The 20,212-nt window shown below is 46.6% G+C and overlaps 1 protein-coding gene across 4 annotated transcripts in view; it reads right to left on the bottom strand.

Annotated features, from left to right (window-relative positions):
* Positions 1–20,212, bottom strand: part of PPP2R5D (protein phosphatase 2 regulatory subunit B'delta) — a 29,140-nt gene that overhangs the window by 3,525 nt on the left and 5,403 nt on the right. For 3 of the 4 annotated variants that reach the window (XM_085218683.1, XM_010706411.4, XM_085218684.1), the window contains 12 exons: positions 18,908–19,115; positions 17,813–18,012; positions 17,375–17,485; positions 15,181–15,273; positions 14,578–14,708; positions 14,113–14,172; positions 13,315–13,423; positions 12,120–12,173; positions 9,325–9,495; positions 7,282–7,409; positions 5,177–5,278; positions 123–195 (listed from right to left, as the gene is read on the bottom strand). In XM_085218683.1, the coding sequence (XP_085074809.1) occupies positions 123–195; positions 5,177–5,278; positions 7,282–7,409; positions 9,325–9,495; positions 12,120–12,173; positions 13,315–13,423; positions 14,113–14,172; positions 14,578–14,708; positions 15,181–15,273; positions 17,375–17,485; positions 17,813–18,012; positions 18,908–19,115 (1,440 nt within the window). The remainder of the gene's footprint in view (positions 1–122; positions 196–5,176; positions 5,279–7,281; positions 7,410–9,324; positions 9,496–12,119; positions 12,174–13,314; positions 13,424–14,112; positions 14,173–14,577; positions 14,709–15,180; positions 15,274–17,374; positions 17,486–17,812; positions 18,013–18,907; positions 19,116–20,212) is intronic. The other variant, XM_085218682.1, reaches the window with a different exon arrangement.

The following is a 20,212-nucleotide window of genomic DNA, read 5'->3' as shown; positions in this document are numbered from 1 at the left end:
CTGCAGCTGTGTGCACAAGACTGAGACCAGGTGCTACAGCCTGTCTTCATGAGCTCAGAAAGCAAGCCAAGCTCCCCCAGCACATTCTTGTTCTGTGTGTCCCAGATCCTGCTGTTACACACCTGAGGGTTCAGCCGGGCCAGCTCCTCTATTTTCTGCCACATTTCTTCTCGTTCCTTCATCCTGAACCTCCCCCTGCAGAGAGAGAGAGAGCACAAGTGTGAACTCCTGGGGGCAGCATGGCTTTCACCAACAGGAAGACAAGAATAGGGATAGCAGAAGAGCACAGGTAAGGGAAGAGCTGCTCAGCCCTTCACAGATCCCAGTTTTCAATCCAGAGGTGAGATGGGGCAAGAAGAACAGATGTGCTGCAGCCAGCCCAGGGAGGGAGGAGGCAGGCAGGAGTGCTCCTCACTCAGCCCAGAGCACAGTGTGGCAGCAGCGGCAGCAGGTGGCACAGGAACCTTCTCCTCCTCTGATGCAGGAGCACAGCTGAGAGCCTGGTTTCTGGGGTAAACAGCCCTTCAGCTTGGCACAAACTTTGCTGCAGACCTCATGTGACCGTTCAACTTGGCTGCTTGTAAATCCCAGGGCAGTGAACTTTCCCCCATAGAGGTGACTTTCCGCTGCTCCTTGCTATTCCCTTTTACATTTTAAACCTCTGCACTAAAATATCCGCTTCATTTCTGGTTTTCAACTTCTCTGGCTTTATCCTAGCTACTGGTCTATCAAGAGTCCTGCTTGTCCACGTCAAGGAAGTCCTTATATTCCGTAATTGCCTCCAACTGTAAGAAAGGAGGCTATACATGATAACGTGATCTTTGCCACATTCATTTTTTCTTAGTTCACAGTACAAGGTCTGTAAGGGCTCCCTGCCCTTAAAACATTTTATACGCCTGTTCCTTTTTCTGGCTACAAAGAAGCAGCCTCATCTTCTTTAGCTTCTCAAACTTGTCAGTCTCACTGGATAAGGCAGAGGTCCTGTAGAAATCATCAGGTACTGTGCAGTTAAAGACTGATCCTGCATTACAGCAATCCAGTCAGCACTCAGGCAGCCTTAGGAACACTACTTTACTCCTAAAACAATAAGCTTCATAACATTAAGATTTTATTTTAGAAAACAAGCACAATTGCTCCATTTAAGTCTCCACATTTGCAAATAGAACAGCAGTTGACTGCAACCTCATATTACTGTGCACCAGCAGGCCCTGGTCTGCAGTGACCTCTGCCAGTGAGACAGCAGAAATGAGCTGTGGAAGCAGCTGTTGGGACTGCTGTTCACCGGAGCAGCATGAAAGAAGAGCAAGCAAGGGGCAGGGCAGGAATGGCCCTACAGCCTCCAAGACACTCTTCTGTGACACAACTGTCTCCTCCTGTCTGCCTGTCTTCCTTCTCTTAGGTCTCATCTTGATAGAGGATTTCAACCGCCTGTATGTGTGATGGGAAAGCAACACAGTGGGCTGCAAGTCATCCAGAAGTGCACTGAGCATAACTTCCTGGTCCAAGTACTGAACAGAACAACCAGAGGTGAAATGTTACAAGACTTGATGCTCATCAGTGCAGAGCAGATTATTAAAGAGGTTAATAACTGAGGCAGTCTGGGCTGTAGCAAGCATGCCTTGGTCAAGGTTGTGATCTTGAGGAATATGGGCCTGATGAAGAGCAGAATCAGAACCTTGAACTGCAGGATAGCATAGCAGTTCCAGCTGTTTAAGGAATTATTAGATAGGATCCCTTGGAAAACTGCCCTTAGAAACATATGAATGGAACAGAGGAGGCAACTCCTGAAGGACACCTTTCTGAGAGCACAAGAGCTCTCCATCCCCCCACTAAGAGAAATACACAGGGAGAGCAGGAAACTAGCAAGGTTGAGCAAGAACCTGCTGATCACACTGAGGGATAAGAAGGAAAAGTACAGGCAGCAGAAACAGCAGTGGGTGACCAGGGAAAAATACAAGGATGCTGTCTGAATATGGAGAGTTGGGATCAGGAAAGCCAAGATGCAGATGGAACTAGGCAAGGGAAGTGAAAAATAACAAGGGGTTCTACAGGTACACTGGTCAGAAGAGACAAACCATAGAGAGTGAACCTCTGATAAATGAGAATGGTTCTACCCCTTCGTCATTTGGGCTGGCAACAATGGACACAGAAGACTGAGGTACTCAACAAGTTCTCTGTCATAGTGCTCACTGGTAGTCAGGCTTCTCATGTCTCTCACATCCCCAAACCTCTAAGTGGAAGTTGGGGGAGCAAAATCCCTCCCACTGTAACCAAAGAGTAAGTCCAGATGAAGACCACAGTGGCTGGAAAAAGGAAAACATCACTCCTATTTTTAAGATCAAGAGAGCTACAGGCCAGTGAGCCTCACCAAATGTCCATGCCTGAGAAGATTATGGAACAGATTCTCCTGGAAGAGATGTTACAGCATGTGTGAGATGAGGAGATGATTCAAGCCAGCACAGCTTCACCAAGGGCACATCATGCCTCACCAATCTGGTGGCTTTCTGTGGTGAAGTGATGGCATCGGTGGACAAAGAAAAAGCAACTGATGTCATCTACCTGTACTTCTACAAGGCCTTTGACATGGTCCCACACTATGTTCTTATCTCTAAGCTGGAGAGATATGGATTTGAAGGCTGGACTAGTTGGTGGATAAGGAATTGATTGAATGGTCACAGCCAGAGGGCTGAGGTCAACAGATATACACCCAGATAGAAGTTGGTGATTAGTGGTGTGCCCCAGGGGCCCATCTTGTGACCAGTGTTCCTCAACATCTTTATTTCTGACAAACAGTGGGACTGAGTGCACACTCAGCAAGTGTGCCGATGACGTTAAGCTGAGTGATGCAAAAGGGATGCCACCCAAAGGAACCTGCACAGAACTTGAGAAGTGAACACGTGAACATAATGAAGTTTAACAAGATGTTGCACTTGTGTCAGGGCAATCCCAGATATGTGTAGACTGGGAAAAGATCTCCCTGAGAGCAGCCCTCTAGAGAAGGGCTTGGGGGTCCTGGTGGAGAAAAAGTGGAAAATGAGCCAGCAGTGTGCATTTGCAGCCTGGAAGAATGACAGTATCCTGGGCTGCATCAAAGGAGAGGTGGCAGAAGAGCAAGGGAGGGGATTGTTCTCCTCTGCTCTGCCCTTGTCAGGCCCTACCTGCAGTACCGTGTCCAGACCTGGGGCCTTAAGCACAAAAAAAGACGTGGAGCTGTTAGAGAGGGTCATGAAGATGCTCAGAGGGCTGCAGCACTTCTCCTGTGAAGAAAGGCTGAGGAAGCTGGGCTTGTTCAGTCTGAAGGCTGTAGGGAGACCTCATTGTGACATTTCAGTACTTGAAGGGAGCTTATAAGCAGGAGGGGGACTGACTTTGTACACGGTCTGATAGTGATAAGACAAGGAGGGATAGCTTTTAACTAAAAGAGGGGAGATTTAGATTAGACATTAGAGAGAGAAATTTCACTCAGAGGGTGATGAGGCACTGGAACAGGTTGCCCAGAAAAGCTGTGGATGCCCCACCCCTGGAGGTATGTACCCCCAAGGCCCTGGGCAGCCTGATCTGGTGGGTGGCAACCCAGCTCACCCAGGGGGATTGGGACTGGATGGTCTTTAAGGTCCCTTCCAGCCCAAGCAATTCTATGATTCCATGGTTTGTGAATCTTTCCCAGAATAATCCTCCATAAGCTGCACATTGGTACTGCTCACTGTCACCTTCAACAGCAGAGAGCAAGTATAAGCTGTAAGAGATAGAAAAAGCCTGATGGAAATGGCAGATAGACCTCAACATAAATATGCTTTGACTGTGACTTAAAATGTAGGTTGGGATCCAGGAGTGGGCTTCACAAATGCCCTAGAATCACAGAATCTCCTAAGTTGGAAGGGACCCATGAGGATCACTGAGTTGAAATCCACACAGGACCACCCAAAATTCAAATCCTATGTCAGATAGCATTGTGCATTCCTTTAACTCCAGCAGCTCAGGGCTGTGATCACTGCCCTGGAGAGCCTGTTCCATGCCTGATCACCCCCTGGTGCAGAACCTTTGCTACCAATCCACTGCTGTGGTAGCAACTGGCACCTACAGTTCTTCAATTCCTAGCAACCCTCGCATCAGAAAGGTCCTCTGAAAGACTAGGCAAGGCAGATAGATGTTTAATATTTCCTCTGTCTCCACAGAAGCTATACCAAATGCCCACTGGTACCCTTTTGGGTCCTCAAAGTACCCCCTCCTGAGGTAGTCTGCACTAAGCATGCACTGAGCCTCTGGGCAAGTCACAGTGGGGTGCATGTGCCACTTGTTTCCAGTGAGGCTCAATATGACTTCACGTACAGACAGCTGTTGGGATATGTCTATCATTCCAGAGATACAGGTGACTTCTGTCCCTTCATAACTTGGCAGCAAAAAAAGTTATTAATGCCATCAACTCAGAAACTGCAAACTACTCATTTCTCCATATATGTGTTACCCATCCCCAAACTCCACATCTCGACTTTGCTATTTATTGCCCTTTCACAAAACAAAGCCAGCAGAAGTCTGACTTGGGAAAGGAAAAGTTTCTTTCTATCTTAATGAACTGACTGGACTCACCAATCACTCTGAACACAAAGCAGCAGAAAGAGCAGAGTGTTTTCTCTTTACTGCATCACGGCACAGATACTTGCTGAGCTAAGATTTTATCCTCACCATTTGCTCTTCGAAGTTCCAGATATTATTCCATCTTTATTACTGGAAAACTGAAAGCATCCTGTGGTGCAGAAGATGCATTACGCTCTCCGCAGCAAAATTATTCAGAAAACATTTTCTAAAGCAGCAGGATTCTACAGGCATTACCAAGACATGTAAGAACTGCTGAATATTTTCAAGGCAGACCATAAGCTTCTCTGTAAAGCTAAGTAGACTTTTCACACAGCAGTTTACTTCCTCATGACCCAGAAAACTCTGTTGCTCTTTTCCAAGCTAACTGCTTCAGCAGAACTGGAAGGATTACCTGACCACACGTTTAATAACTCTTCTCACCCCCACATACAGTTACTGCTGAAGAGCTCTCTGCTTTCTGATAAAATGATTTGCACCACCCTTTCATTCCCCCACTGTCTACTGGGATCTACCAGCTGTTAGTGTGTTCAAAGAGACTTCACAACGAGCTCAAGCCACTGGGCAAGAAGCTCTTACTCACTTCTGCTTCTCTGCCTTGTATTGCTGTGTGCAGTCATCAAAAAGCTTTTGGTTCATCTCCATGAACAGCTTTAGTGCATTGTAGATCAGTCCATGGATCGTCCTGCAAAGAAAACAGGAAAGGAGAACAAGTCATGGTGGTATCTTCCAGATTCTCAGCCCTGAGTTAGCCCCAGCAGCAGAGAGAGACAAGAGCAAACAGTCACAGCAATTCATACATCACAGCATTGGTACAGATCCTCACACAGCCCCACCTCTTAGAGTGGGAAAACCCCTACACAGAGATAGCATCTGAGACCATCATACAGAGAAAGAGATGAGTAAAAAGAGAGAAGACTATTGGGATAGCCCTGCTCTGACTGCTCTTTGCAAGTGCAAAAACAATCGCACTCAATTCCTAAAGTCACAAACTGGAGAGAAAGGACTCCAAGGACCTTCGAGTTGTTCATAAGAGGGATTTACCCAATCTAGTGCCTTCCACAATTAACCTCAAGATGCACAACATGACTTTTTTGGGCTGCCCAGTGTTTACTCATGAGTTTTGCTACCGAGCTGCCCAAAACACAGACATCCAGCAGCCTTGGAAACGGAAAAGAGCAGAGGGAAAAAAAACTGCCTTTGTGTCAGTAACTACATAGAGGTTACAATGTGCCTGAGCAGACTCAGTGTGACAAAGACCCTCCCCAAGGAATAAAAACAAGTATTCAAGCTGACTGTGAAATACCTGAGCTGTGGGAAATGATACTGTAGATGTGAGCCCTGGTGCATCTCTAGCTCTACAGATGGAATAAGGAAGAGAGCTACAGCCCTGCTGGATTTATGCAGTCTGACTGACAAAACAGGGAAGAAATGAGCTACGGGAAGGAAGAGGAGAAACTGAGGTACTCAGCCTGTGCTGAGACAAAGTGATCAATGCTAAAATAGAGAGAAAAGAGGAAAACACATTTAGGACCTCTTCTGTCATACCAACACAACAGAGACAAGTAAGAAAAGTAAAAAGAGCAGAATCAGGAATGTTGGCTGCAAAAGGAGGAAAAAGAACTGGCAGAGCATTTCAGACAGGAACATGAAATCCTGTTCTGAACTCTGATCAGGTGCAGTAACACTGAGTGAGAGAGCACCTATACACACACATCTGTGCACATGTGTGCCTGTCTGCATACGGATGTGTCTGTCTTCTGGTAAATGTATGCATGCAGTGTGCATGCTTTGGTGTCTGCATGTGCAGACTGACAGACACCGAATGGAAAAGAGAGCAGGACAGCTCAGCATGGAGATGTTCATACATTCAGACCAGCCTTGCCTGTGCTTCCTGCTACAACTAAGAGAAACAGCAGGCCAGTAAGGAGCAATTCTACCTCACAACCCTGTCTTTACTACCACAGCATACTCCTAAGTCCTGGTCTTGTCCAGTCTCCCCAGAATTAATTATTTTGATATTTTCATACTCTGGAATAGATGACAACTTTTTTCCCTCCCCATCTCCCTATTTTTTTTTTGTTTTGTTTGTTTCTTACAAGAAAGCTTCAGGATCTCAGCTGTGGACTAAGCACTTTCAGCTAACGTATTCAAAAGGAGTTCTACAATTTGATTTAAATGAGTAAGAAATCAGAGGAAGCAGCAGTTGGAAGACAGGCTAGCAGGAAGTTTAGGGGAGAACCACAACACAGACAAGTATTGAGGGTGCAGACACAGGAGGCAATCTGACATCTGCCTGGCCGGTTCTGCTTTCTCTATTCTTTCTGTACTCAAGGGCAGCCAGGTACATGCATTAGACGAGGCATCTCATCACAAGTGGGTGATCATCAGCTGGAAAACCTACAGCACACCTCCAAGAGACCTGCAGCTAGGGATACACAGGTATCAAACTCTGGGTAGACTTGACAGTCACGGTGCCAACCCTTGCAAGATGTCTGAGACCTTACAGGCCACCGTGGTCTGCTGTGGCACCTTCCCATGCCGACACTAACAACACCCCCTCTGTCTCAGCACCTGGTGTCACCGAGTGCCATGCGTCATTGCACTGTAGCAGCATGCCCCAAGATCGCTAGTAGGTCAAGCAATCCTGCATGCACAGCAAGTGCCAGGGCATGCGGAAAGACCTACTTGTTCCAGTGACTCTTGGAGTTCTTGTAGAGCGCTGGAAACATGATCGGGAGAATTTTGGCTGCGTTATCGCTGATCAGGCTCATGATATATTCGTTGTTCCAATAGTACAGTGCTCGCTCTGCCACCTGCAGTGGGAGAGAAACCCATTCTTGGAGAGGCTCCTTCCAGTAACACCTGTGGTGCACATGGAAACTGTGCAGTGCTGAGATCAGAGCTTACCACCACCCAGTTGAGGAGCAAACACTTCCCCGCAGCACAGGCAGCAGGGCTGACCTTGGCCAACTTCTATGTGGCCATTTTTTCCCCTTTGCCTAGAGTTCTTTCTCTTAGGGCATTTAACCAGACACTTCTCACTTCCCTGAGGGGAAAACCTTATGCTCTTAACCAGGCAAGTCCAACATTAACTCCAATGCTCTCTACACAACACTTGAGCACAGTAACATCATCCTCTTCAGGTCACGGCACAGACTAACTCCAGGACTCCTTCATTTCCTCAGATTGTCCTCTGTAAAGCTCCACAGCTACCATCCCTCCCTGGCCTTCTCTCTCACACAGTCTCCCTGGGCATTTGAGCACGCTTCAAATACCAGGACCACAATCCATCTTCCTGATTTAGCATGGGTGAAAATACGGAGAGTCTTGGGGCAGCCAACTCTGCTCCAACACATCAAACAAATCTAGCAAGTTTCAAGAGAGATTCAACCACACTTCATATTTAGCTACAAATTTCAGCAATGCAATAACCAAGCTGATGGGTGAATTTCTGCACTTAGCACTAGCTTGAGGATGAGCTAAACACCTAGGAAAAGAGGCATCTAGTCTATTCTATATTTTGTCTGACAGAACTCACTATATCCTCTTAATACATCATTTCACATGAGTAAATGAAGTGCAACTCATCTTGTGTTCACTTACCTATTATATCTTGTTAAGCCTTTGACTGCTGATTAATGCACAATCCATTTGGAGAAAACTCTCTGCCACACCAAGGTATTCAGATTTACTAAGAAGACAATTCTCACTGTTGCTCTCTGACAAGTTGCAGTTACTGAAACTATTTACTCTTACTGTTTGGAACACCTTTGAGGTTTATTCCCCTAGACTGTGAAGTGTTCACAAGTTGTCCATGTTTTTCAGTCCTGTTTTGCAAAGAGCTGGTAGCAGAAGAGGACTGGTATGAAGTACAGGATGCCTCTTCTCCAGCCTTTGCCTTTTTCCATTCAAGTTCCTTCTCCTACTGTACTGTACTGTTCCAATTTCCTACTATAGCTACTTCCATGTGTAAAGGTCTTGTTAGTCCCTTGGTTCCCATCAACCAAACAAGTAGTTCACGTCCAATTAATTTTGATCAAGCTCCCCAAGTCCTTTCCAGAGTCACTCCCTTCTGGGAAATTTTTACACACAACCTAGGTTGATCCCATTTTTGGCTTCTGAACACAACTTTGTTCCTCACTGTATTAAAAGGCACTGTATGCAGTCTGCCTCACTGTGCAGTCACACCCATCCTGGGGGTGGGCTACGTCACCATTTAACACCCCTCCCACACCTGGGCGAGCCACATTTCATGGAACAAGGAAGAAGCAGACTACCACTTTCAGTATACCTATCATCAATGCTGGAATAATATAAAGAACCTTGTCTGAAGCCACTCGTGTTCCACAGCCTCTTTCATCAGCCTCAACCTAGTACTGCAGCCAGCTTGGACCTACTGTGACAGGGTGACACTGGATGGATCTCCTCTATACTGCATCTGCTAGATAAAACAGGAGGTAGCAGAGTACCTGTGCTCCAGCTGCTGCACAGCACAGCGCAGCAGGAGGGGATCCACTGATCAGCTTAGTTGCCCCTTTGGATGAGATTGCTCTGTGGCTGGGCAAGGACTCTCCCTGCCTCCCACCACATGGAACCCCAGTACTCTCTCTGGTGGCACCACCACGTGCCACTGGTCCACAAAGACAAGCTCAAGAGCTGCGGCATAACCCTCACATGCCAAGTGGGTTACAAGTCAGACCCCTACCCACTCCCTGAGCTGGGACCCACCTGGAAGTGTGGGCTGGAGACGCACTTGGCCAACTGCCTGAACAAGGGCTCCATAACTTTCACAAATTCAGATGGCTCAATCACATCCAGGATCTCTTCCAGCTCATTTAAAAACATCACCTCCTTGGGACTGTGTGTTTTCGGCCAGAACTTCAGCAAGCCCACAATCACCTGAGTAGGAAGGGTACAGACACAGTGTTAGAGACTGAAAGTTAACACAGAGCGTGAAATAAGATTTTAAAAGTCTGGTCAAACAGCAAAGGAGAGGAAGTAACAGAAATAACGACACTCTCAGAGAGTGAGGGTGAGTTACCAGGGAAGAAGGAAGAGAAAAGCACAAACTCTGCCAAGTTGCATACAAGACAGCAGTGCTGCCCAGGATGCTAACATTTGGTTCTACCAGCACAAAGCTTAGAACTACTTCTTCCCCCAGCACCCTTTAACAAGGAAGGATCAACTCAGAGTGGGCAGGGGATGCCAGATGGCGCAGAGCAGCAATGAAAGATCAACCAGTAAAATCAGAAATGCTCTGGGGAAGGTGATGAAGGAATCATTATTCAATATACCACGGAGCCTGAATGCTAGAAAGTACCCAATAAATAACGCAATGGCCACATTCAGGGCAAGCAAAAAGAAGTACCATTACATACAAAGGTAGCTGGATTACAGAGCTCATTCTCGAGGACTTTTGTCTAGAGTCCAGACTGCTCCAGAAAGGAACAGATAAGTTTATGGAGGCTAAACCTAACAGTGATAATGAAATATGACAACATAGATGCAACTTCTGCCTGAGAAAACTATTGCTTACAAGATAGTGGAGAAATATACTAGGGGAATAGAGAGCTACATCCCACTTTATTTATTAACATCACTTCCTTGCCTAACCACCTACTTCTAGGTACTGTCAAAGACAGGATCCATGATCTTGCAGACCTTCACTCAGTTGGAGCCATCAGTCTGGTGTTTACAGGAATGCTAACTGTGCACTAACTCTACAGACAATAGATTCAGACAATTCCTGGTAGGAGCTACTATTTTAAACTATGTACTTCAGCAGTCTGATCCTGAAGCAAACACATGAGAGAAATTTCACCCCAGCACAAGGACAGCAGTAGGCAAAGCAACAGCAAGATGAGGAACATCTGAGCCACCAACTCAAGGCTCAAGTAGCAGTTTGATATCCTCAGCATTTGTCATTACTCAGGTCTGCTATTCAGGCAAGAGTCAGCTTCAGTGACTCAGTTTCTCCTACAGCTAAAGTGGTGCAAGGTGGGTTGAGTCTGTGTTCACTATTACTTAGCACACCTGAAGTCTTGCTCACCTGGCAATCATTCAGGCTGCTGCAATGTAAGAGCTACCACGCTCAGCCTTACTGAGTAAAGTTTGGGTGGCACACTTTAAGTGATTGCAGACCTAGTAAGACCTGGCCTCCTTTCAGCATTGGTGGCAATATCTTCTACTGCAGTCATGGCCTTGCTGGGGCACAACCCCAGACTTCAATAACCCCAAGAATACCAGGAGTCTATTCAAAACATTCACAAGCAGGATGTTTCAGCAAGACTGTGGTCTATATGGTAAGGACCCTATGCAATGGCCCACTGACAACAAACCAGAGCTGTCTCTCTAATCCACGGATCAACAGCTAAAGAAGCAGCGATGAGCTACAGAGCTTTCCTATTTGAATAAGCTTCAGAATGAATCTTGGAAGTATTGACAGACTTTCCCATTTCTCTCTTATCCTTCATCCTACAGTGAGAGCTTTGAAAGGAGGCTGCTAGGCTGGATTTAAGCTACAGGAAGTATTCAGCACGATCAGGAAGCTACTTTACACAATTTGTTTCAGAGCAGGCTTTTAGGAACACAGAAAACTGAGGTCCTACATTTAAAAAGGAAGAAAAGAAAAAAGCAAGGAGATCTGTTTCAGCATTCTAGCGTCAGAGCTGCAGAGCCAGAAAGCTGACCAGCTTCCATTGAGCACCAAAAACACACACACTTCAGCCAAAGAACAGAACGACCTCAGCTACTGTTACTCATTAAAATGCTCACACTTTCTGGTGCTCCCTGCTACAATGACACAAGCACATGGCCATCTGCTGTTTTGAGGTTGTGAAGCTCAGCTCTGTAGAAGACATTTCCTGGCCTGCAGTAGGTGGAGAAACATTTGTCTCTTGCCAACCCTCTGCCAAACCAGCATATAGTCTGGCTAACACTGCATGCCTGCGTAGCCAGTAACTGGAATACGTGAGGGACCCACTGCTCACACATTTTAGAACTTGCTGTTTCAACAGCACTACATCCTGAAGGCATATGTGACTGTGACTTAACACTGATGCTAGAGCAGGAAGAATACTTTCATCAAGAAACAGGGGCTTGCCTAAGTAGCCTTCTGGGTTCCAGGTTTATAACCTCGTTCTGACAGCTTTTCAGCCAACTCTGGCAGACTGAACTCTTACTATTTCAAAGTCTTTGCGAGTTCATGCCGGTTCCACCAGGTGTCAGAAAGCTATTTGTTTTGTCTCTGCAGAATCTATCACTGGCTCTGCCCTGAAAGGACGCTTGGGATATTTGCTCCAAGATCTGAAGCACAAAGGCAAATTTCAGCCATATTCCTGAAGCTTTCAGAAAGGCCTGCACATGAGTAGCACCGTCCATTTTGCCCACAAGGTGCCAAGCAAGTTCAGTAAATAATCTATGTCCCAGTCTCTGTAGCCTCTTTACACACTTTCTGAACCCTAAGGAAGCTGTGAAGCTTTGGGGACTTGACTGTCATGCAGAGATTAAGAAAAGTTACTCACCGGCTCTGTCAAACTGCTGTCTTTCTCCAAGAACTGTACAACACAGTATGCCAACTGCAGGAGAACACATGGCAAAATTAGAGCTTCCTCAGGTGTACTGGAGATATAAGCAACACCACCACCCACAACTGGAAGTAACGTTAGGCCCTCCACAGTGCGACAAGCAGACAGCTGCAGCTCCAAATGAATCCAGTTATAATCATAGAATGACTTATGTTGGAGGGGACCTCAAAGATCATTGAATTCCAACCCTCATGCTGTGGGCAGGTTTGCCAACCACTAAATCAGGCTGCCCAGGATCCCATCCAACCCAACCTTGAATGCCTCCACCCATAACCCTCTCTGAGCAACCTGTTCCAGTGCCCCATCATCCTCTGAAGTAAAATACTTCTTCATATCTAACCTATGTCTTGCCTCTTTTAGGTTAAAGACATCCCCCCTCATCCTAACACCATCAGACTGTATTAAAAGTCAGTCCCAATTCTTCTGATGGCAAGTGGGCCCTAAGACTAGATAGGGCCTGAGCTTAGCGAGTGCATGCAACCTTAGAGAATAAAATGAGTCACCTAGAGCAGTCTACAGCTAATGCACTCTAATGCAAGCACAGCCACACACATGACAAGGAACAAACCTGAATACTACCCAGTAAAAACAAGGTTGGGACAACAGACATCACTGTTTAGCATCCATTTCTCACTTCCAAGCTCAAGTCCCAACCTCCAAGCTTCTCTTCTTTTATGACTTCTAAATGGCAAAAAATAATCTCTATGCCAGTCTAGCAGTCCAGCATGTCAATCCATGTGCATATCTCAGCAATGACTAACAGCTGACACACCACGTACAGAGGCTGATGAATGGAGCTCTGAATTTTACCTCTCATTTCAGTAACGTAGCAATATTTCACAATCTTCCATCACAGAGAGGCAAAGCAAGTCAGAGTATTAAGTCAGCAGGAAGTGGAGGATACCTTCCTATCAGCCAGTGCCAAAAAGCACACTCATAATGCACACAGGCCCAGACACTGCAAGGCTGGGACAAATCACCGCAGTAAAGAGCTAGTGAAAAGCCCCAAACATCTTACAGCAAGAAGGTCATGTAATATAATAATGCAGCCTGACAAATAGCTATAAGCAAACCTGAATAAGCACTACTGCAAGAATCGCATTCTGCCCTGAAGACCTGAAGCACTTCTCACCTGTGGGTGGTAGACGCTGAGAGATTTCACTTTGTGCAGTGGTAACAAGACCCTGATGAGGAACATTTTGTGCTCTTCCTTCAGAGGTAGAGCAAACCCATTGATTATGCTGAAAAGAAACAAGAATCTCATTAATTTCTTTATCCAGCAGAAACACAGCATGTCTCACCACAGAAGAATAAGTGAGATGCCTTAGCTTTCATTAATAACTTCAGAGAACACCTACCACTGGAAGTACAGTAGCTGGGGCCCAACCTTGCAAACCATATCCAGTGAAAGCATGCTTCCTTATCAGGCATGCCAGGAAAAAGCCTCTAAAGGAGCCAAGGCTCCACGCCTTTTTGCACCAGAATAAGCCCAGGAACCTTCAGACACAAGTTAACAGAACCTCTGGGGAAGTCCAGCACAGGGGTAGCTCAGACATCAAGGCTCAGCTTCAACAGAACAGAATAACAGCAGCGTAAGAGAGGGCTGCTTCTGCTGACGGGCACTTAAAGCTATGGAGGAGGCTGCCCACTGCTACAGTTTCTCAAGGCTGTGAGAAGCTCTTTTGCCTCAGCAGGCAGTAAGTGTGGCTGGGCTCAAACTCAAAGGAAGAGCAGACAGATGTGGGGAAGAAAAAGCTATCACTGCATTTGTCAGCAGGATAGAAAGCACTGTGTGCTTCACCAGAGATTCTCTGAAAAAGATAGCACCTGCAACACCAGCTGGCAGAGGGCACTACTAGCTCACACAGCACACTGAGCTAGGACACGTCATGCACTGTGAATCCTCTGGGACTTACAAGACCATCTTTACCTTCCTAGGATCTCCAGCAGCTCTGCAATCCCATTGTGATGCTCTGTTTCATAGATGAACCTGAAGAGAGAAAAATGTCATTGCCAAACACTGGATCCAGTCTGATAAGGAAAAGGAAGGAAAAACAATGGAGAAGGGTATTCTTCTAGAAAACAGAACTTGGAGAAGACAGTTCAAGATGTGAAAGATGGAGCCAAATAGTCTATTCACTGCTCTCTGATCAGCACAACTTCAGAGAAGTTAACATTCACCAATCCCAACGTTTACTATGTATGCTGAAGACAGCACTACCAAACCTTTGCTGCTCTTAGGCACAGGCCAGTGGTATCCATACCAAAACAGAATGATATAACTAACTAACTTGGCTAATTCAAACCTAGATCAGAGACAGTCTAATGCTCAGAATCTCTCTCACTGGGTTGTACTAACCATTCATCAAGCCAGTGGCACTAGGAAACACCTCACCTGTAAAATATATTGTTGATCTGCCGTCTCACATACGCTCGCAGACCCAGGAACTTCCCATAGATCCTGTGCAGAATAGTCTTTAGGAAGTCACGTTCTCTGGGGTCTTCACTGTCAAAGAGATCCAGCAGCTGCGGGGACAGAAATTCAGTGTCTGCACACACGACTGTCTGGATGAGGCTATGAGCAATAGTAGGCAGTGCTCCTACTCAGCAAAAGAGGCTCCTCCAATCAAGAGATGCCTTCAGCACCTTGAGCATAGTGGTCACCTCCCTAGCCACAAGTTGGTACCATCAGCACTCATCTTCTAAAGCACAGCAATGGCCTGGACGCTCTCCAAAGCAGTGTGTTCCCATGCTCCTCCTGCAAGGCCCCCAGTGCCCCTCTCCCACCTACACAACGGTAACAAATTCCAGAGACTACAGCTTGCATGCACTCTTGCCTGGCTCTGGTAGTTCTAGCTGCTCTTATGAAAAGACATAAGAACCTTAATTATCTAATATCTCCTGATTAAACTGGACTATTTGCATAAAACTTTGGCCAAAGTCTGCTGCGTGTCCTTCACAAAGGTGCTGCACAGTGGCAGGGGCTATGATTACTTACAGACAGTACAAACTTCTGGTCAATGTATTTCTTCGCTATATTTGGTTGAAAATCAGGTGACTCCAAGAACCTGAGGAAGAACTCATACACCAGCTGCAGGAGGAAAAAGAGATCACTTAGAAATCCTCCTCGTCTTCTCATCATTGTTTACTTCACATTTCACATGTTTTCCATCTCCTTAGGGGCTTGAAAGAAGACTGGAAAGCTTAAGTGGGGGCACAGAAAACACAGGAATATGCATTTCCTCACCCACTGACACCGATTCAGCTGCCCTCACTATAATGGGCTATGGAGCAGTGGCACATAACTTCCCAAGTCTGCATGAGATCTCATCATTTCAGGTCCTGCCAAAGACAAAAGCCACCTACTCAGATCAAGACACTAAGCCTAGGAAAATCTCCTAGCTTCAGTCCCCACCTCTACAGAGAACAGAAGCCTCCAGAAGAGAAGACAAAGGCTTAGGTTTATTAGAATCATAGAATAGAATGGTTTGGGTTGGAAGGGACTTTTAAGATCATCTACTTCCAACTCCCTGCTACAGGCAAGGACACCTCCCACTAGACCAGGCTGCTCACAGCCCTATCCAGTCTGGCATTGAATGCCTCTGAGCAACCTGGTCCAGGATCTCACCAACCTCACGGTAAAGAATTTCTTCCCAATATCTAGCCTAAATCTACTCCCTTCCAGTTTAAAGACACCTCCCCTTGTCCTGTTGCTACATGCCCCACAGAAAGTCCTATCCCAGCATTTCTGTAGGCACTCTTTGGGTACTAGAAGGCCACTATAAGGTCCCTCCAGAGCCTTCTCTTCTTGGAAGTCCTCGAGACACACCAAGGAAGAACAAAAGAGCAGACACGAAACAGACCCCAGGAAAACACTCTGTGTCCTCTGATCCCTGGGAACTGGCTTCAGATTTGGATTGACTCTACTTAACCACATGAGATTCGTGCTGTGTCACAATCCCACAAGAACAGCCAGCTTGCTTTCAGAAGGCTGCTAGTGTTGAAACCTCCAGTGCTACTGCTGCCCTAGACTGGCAAGATTACCCAAAGGCAGAACCTGTCAAGAGAGTGCCTCTGAGGGATGACTAGGCCAAACTAGAGCACTGTATCCCCAGGTTCTAACTTTGGAGTTGAAGGAGCTGTGGGGCCACCCAACCACAGGTGAAGCTGAGCTGCCAAGAACAGCAGCACAAAAAAACCCGAGGTCATGATGAAAACTCAGCAGTGGAACCTCTTGCCACAGGCCTGTGCTGCCTGCTGCTGACTTAATTCTAAAGAAATGAATGCTTCCTATCATTTGCAGCACACTGGTGCTGAGGACATACCATTCCCATCAACACTCACATCCCTATGTCAACCAGAGCAGTGAGAAGTGATTAACCACTGCTGCAGAACTGCACTTTATGTCCTCTGTATTTTTGCCTCATCCTGCAGTGACTAGCTCTTGTTCTGCCTTTGTCAGATTGACTGCATGTCTCCCAGCAAGTGTCTGAGGAGATTCTTATAAACTTATCTCCTGACTTACACTTCTGAGCTCTATTAATCATGTTTGTTCTTGCCTTCATAACAATCTTCACCTAATTTGTCTTAAACTATTTCTCAGGACACAGCTTACTGAAGAAATCCTCAGCCTCTTTTCCTCTTCTTCCCCTCCTGTTCCCCATTTTTTTCTGGGGACATTTGCTCCCAGTTATTGCAACTGTGTTACATAAGTATAAAAGAGATGTGTTAGCAGGTGCTAGCATAGGTTTTGCTTTGGCAACAAGCACTCTTACTCCTCCACATGCCTCCGAGAGAGCATGGCAAGGAGGAGCGCCAAGACAGACAAGGGTGCAGTCTCTAATACTGCTGAAGCCTAGAGGATGAGAGCTCTTGGGCCATCAGGATTTGAATAAACATTGCGGGGAAATGCTTCTTACACAGACAATATGGCACAATTCCCTTTATTCCCAGCAAAGCGTCCCAGCCTACCTCAGTGCCACATGAGACTACAGCCACCTGCAGGTGCACGCTGCACAGAGCCACCAGCTTGTTTCCAGAATGCCCCTATCGCCTGCATTGCCTACATGCTGCTTCTCACCCGTGGCCTTGCCCTTCCCTATCCTAGCACACAGCAACTCTCACTTACTGGGGCAGGCATCCAGATGACACAGATTCTCAGCTTCCCAGATCTATACCTTCCTTCTCCTCACCTGTAGGTGTGGCCAGGCAGCCTCTAATGTAGGCTCATCTTCCTCAGGGTCAAACTCCGCTCCTGTGGGATTGGATGATGGCGGAAGTGTCCGGAAGAGGTTCACTGAAAACTGAGTCAGCAAAGAGGACTATGAATAACATCGCTACTCTTATGATGGGCCTCCTGCAGCAAATCCCTCACTGCACAGCAACACATTTACCATAAAAGCTTTCCTTCTTGAGACTGCAGGGTTACAGATTACAAATAAACTCCACAAGTGAGGTTTGCGCCAGGGAAAAAAACCTCCCCCTCTCTTTACAAAGGATGGGAAAGACTGAGGTCACACTCCTCCCCGACAAATCTGTTTTTCTTTCTCTTCCTTCCCTCCCAAAAGCACACGCATCTGAACAGTCCCCATTTATTTGGCAAACAAGCACATGCTGGCCCCATGTCCTACCATAATAACAGCTTCAGGATAGATGGCCTCAGTGACAACATCACGGTTGTGTGTGATGTATTCCACCATTTCGTTGAGACCTGCTCGCTTCACCTCCTTGAATTTCAGGTCACTGAGGGGGTCAGAGATGAAGTCAAAAAGCACACAGCACTGCCGCAGCTTTTGGATGAAAAGCTCTTCTCGCTCATGTGGAGGAGCATCTAGAAGAGAAAACAGGGATTGTAAGACCTTCGAGGTAGGCAAAGCATCTATCTGGTTCGCCTAGGAATCAGCATGGTTCACCCCCTAGCATGCATTCCTTTCTTTAGTCACAGCCCCCCTTGAGCTGGTGCGGTAGGAGGGAGAGTAATCCCTAATATGGAGACTGGGTAGTGGAGGTCAAGAACAACTATTCCATCTGGCGATTTCAAACACTGTACACATTTCTGATCTTCTAAGCATCAATCCCCTCCCATTACAAGCTACTGTGGAAAAGAAACTCACTTCCTTCATAGACTAACTGAACTAACAGACAGCCACCTTTCCTAAAAGGCCTGTTTCTGTGAGCAGTGTCAGCAACAGTCCTGGTTGAGTGACTGCTGACAACACTTTCTCCATGTCTCCACTTAAGGCACCTTTAATTGCACCATTATAGATACTAACTGCTAATGCTGGATAATTGCCCCAACGTAGACAAGTTCAACAGCACTATCATAACTTGCAATGGAAACATGAGGAGGAGAAGGTGGCCCGATACTCTCCCAGGAACAGGTGACTGCAGGAGCCAAGAGCAGTCTGTACTAAGGTCTCTGCACTTTACCACCCTCCCACACAACCTGCTGAAGAATCTGAAGCAACCTCAAGTAAATGTAAGCACTAGGGCTTCAACTGTTTCAAGTGGGAAAGCAAATAATGAAGTTCATACTGAATATCCTCTTTTTCTTTTAGGCTATTCATCAATTTGCAACCTGCTGCCACATCAAGCACCTTTCCCAGAGTCATCCCTACAGCACTGCTGGCAGGAGACTACCAAGGTCACCCTGGAAAGAACCCTTATGCCACAGTGCTCTTCTGCCTGGAGAAAGCACAGCTTGTTAGGAAGGTCAGTTTCTGTACCTTTAAGGGCTGGAAGCTTTTGCAGTTCCCGGTTTTTGCTCAGATTGAAGCGAGAAGAGCTGTGTCGACGCTCCTTCTTCACAATCTGGGGTCCCCCTGAGTACTTGATCTTATTTAGCTGGGTTGGTGGGGGAGCGCTGTTACTGGGGCGTTTATTCGAAGTTGTTTGTTGTTGCTGCTGCTGAGGCTGCTGTTGTGGCTGCGGGGCCTGTTGATGGAAAAGAAAGTCAAAAAAAACTCACAAGCTTTTACCTACAAGGCTCACAGGCAATAAGACATGGTCAGTATCTTCTTGGACTGAAGAAACTGGGCACATTTGCGCCATTGCACTTGCATTTCAGTACACCTCGTCCACTTCTGCGAGGCTCTATGTCAGCTGGTTGCATGGGCAGCGTTATCTGCAAAGCATACATCAGTTCTGCTCGTATCTGTGAGGTACTACGAAGGCGTCAGAGCTTTCCAGCACGTGCGGTGCTAAAGATATGGAAAGCAAGGCCAAGTCTTGCAAAAAGTTATAAGAGCTTACTGATACAAACTCTTGTGCAGAGACGTCCTCTCAACTTCGTGCCTCTTAAACAGAGCTTAGAGACACTTTTCTTATTTTTAGCAGGTAACTGGAAACTCCAGCCAGCGCTTTCTCAGCTCAGCTCTGTTCTGGCTGAAGTTCTGCTGGTTTGAGTCCCACTCAAGCCTTAGTGGATTATTATCTGACTCAATAACATCATACTGATGCAACTCATTGAAAACTCATGGAAGAGGGAAACACCTCAAGAAAGCAGTCAGCCTACTCCAGCCTTGCTGGGAGAGCACAATGTTCCCATTTCTCCCCAGAATGCCAACCAGTAGTATTTTGGGGGAAAGCACCAGCACTGCAGAGGCTTATCTGAGCTCTCCTACAAACAAGATAAGGTCAGTACTTCCCTGTGAGGATTGGCTTACCTGCAGCTTACCCAAGACAGGAACAGTCCTTACCCTGAACACAGTCCTCACATTTTCCAAGGAGGTACAGCACAGCATCACTGTGCAAGAAGAGCTAACGCACCTGCATCTGCGTGGGGAGCCTGGATCACCCTCCTTCCACAGGGAAGAAGGGCAGAATATGAATGCTGAGCCACTACAGGGGAAAGGTGGTACAGAGAGAAACAAAAGGTGCATCAATAGCCTTACAGGTAACACTCAGGGAAGGAGAACCCATGGGTCCTGCTAAAAGATGTCTGAGGCTGACAGAACATGTCTGTACATTCCCCACCCCACTCAGCAACGCCACATGTTCCCATCATGGTATGTGTATTGCAGGCCAATAGT

The sequence above is a fragment of the Meleagris gallopavo genome, chromosome 2, assembly GCF_905368555.1.
Source record: "Meleagris gallopavo chromosome 2, MGAL_WU_HG_1.1, whole genome shotgun sequence".
NCBI lineage: Eukaryota > Metazoa > Chordata > Aves > Galliformes > Phasianidae > Meleagris > Meleagris gallopavo.
This window is presented reverse-complemented; position numbering and strand designations above follow the sequence as displayed.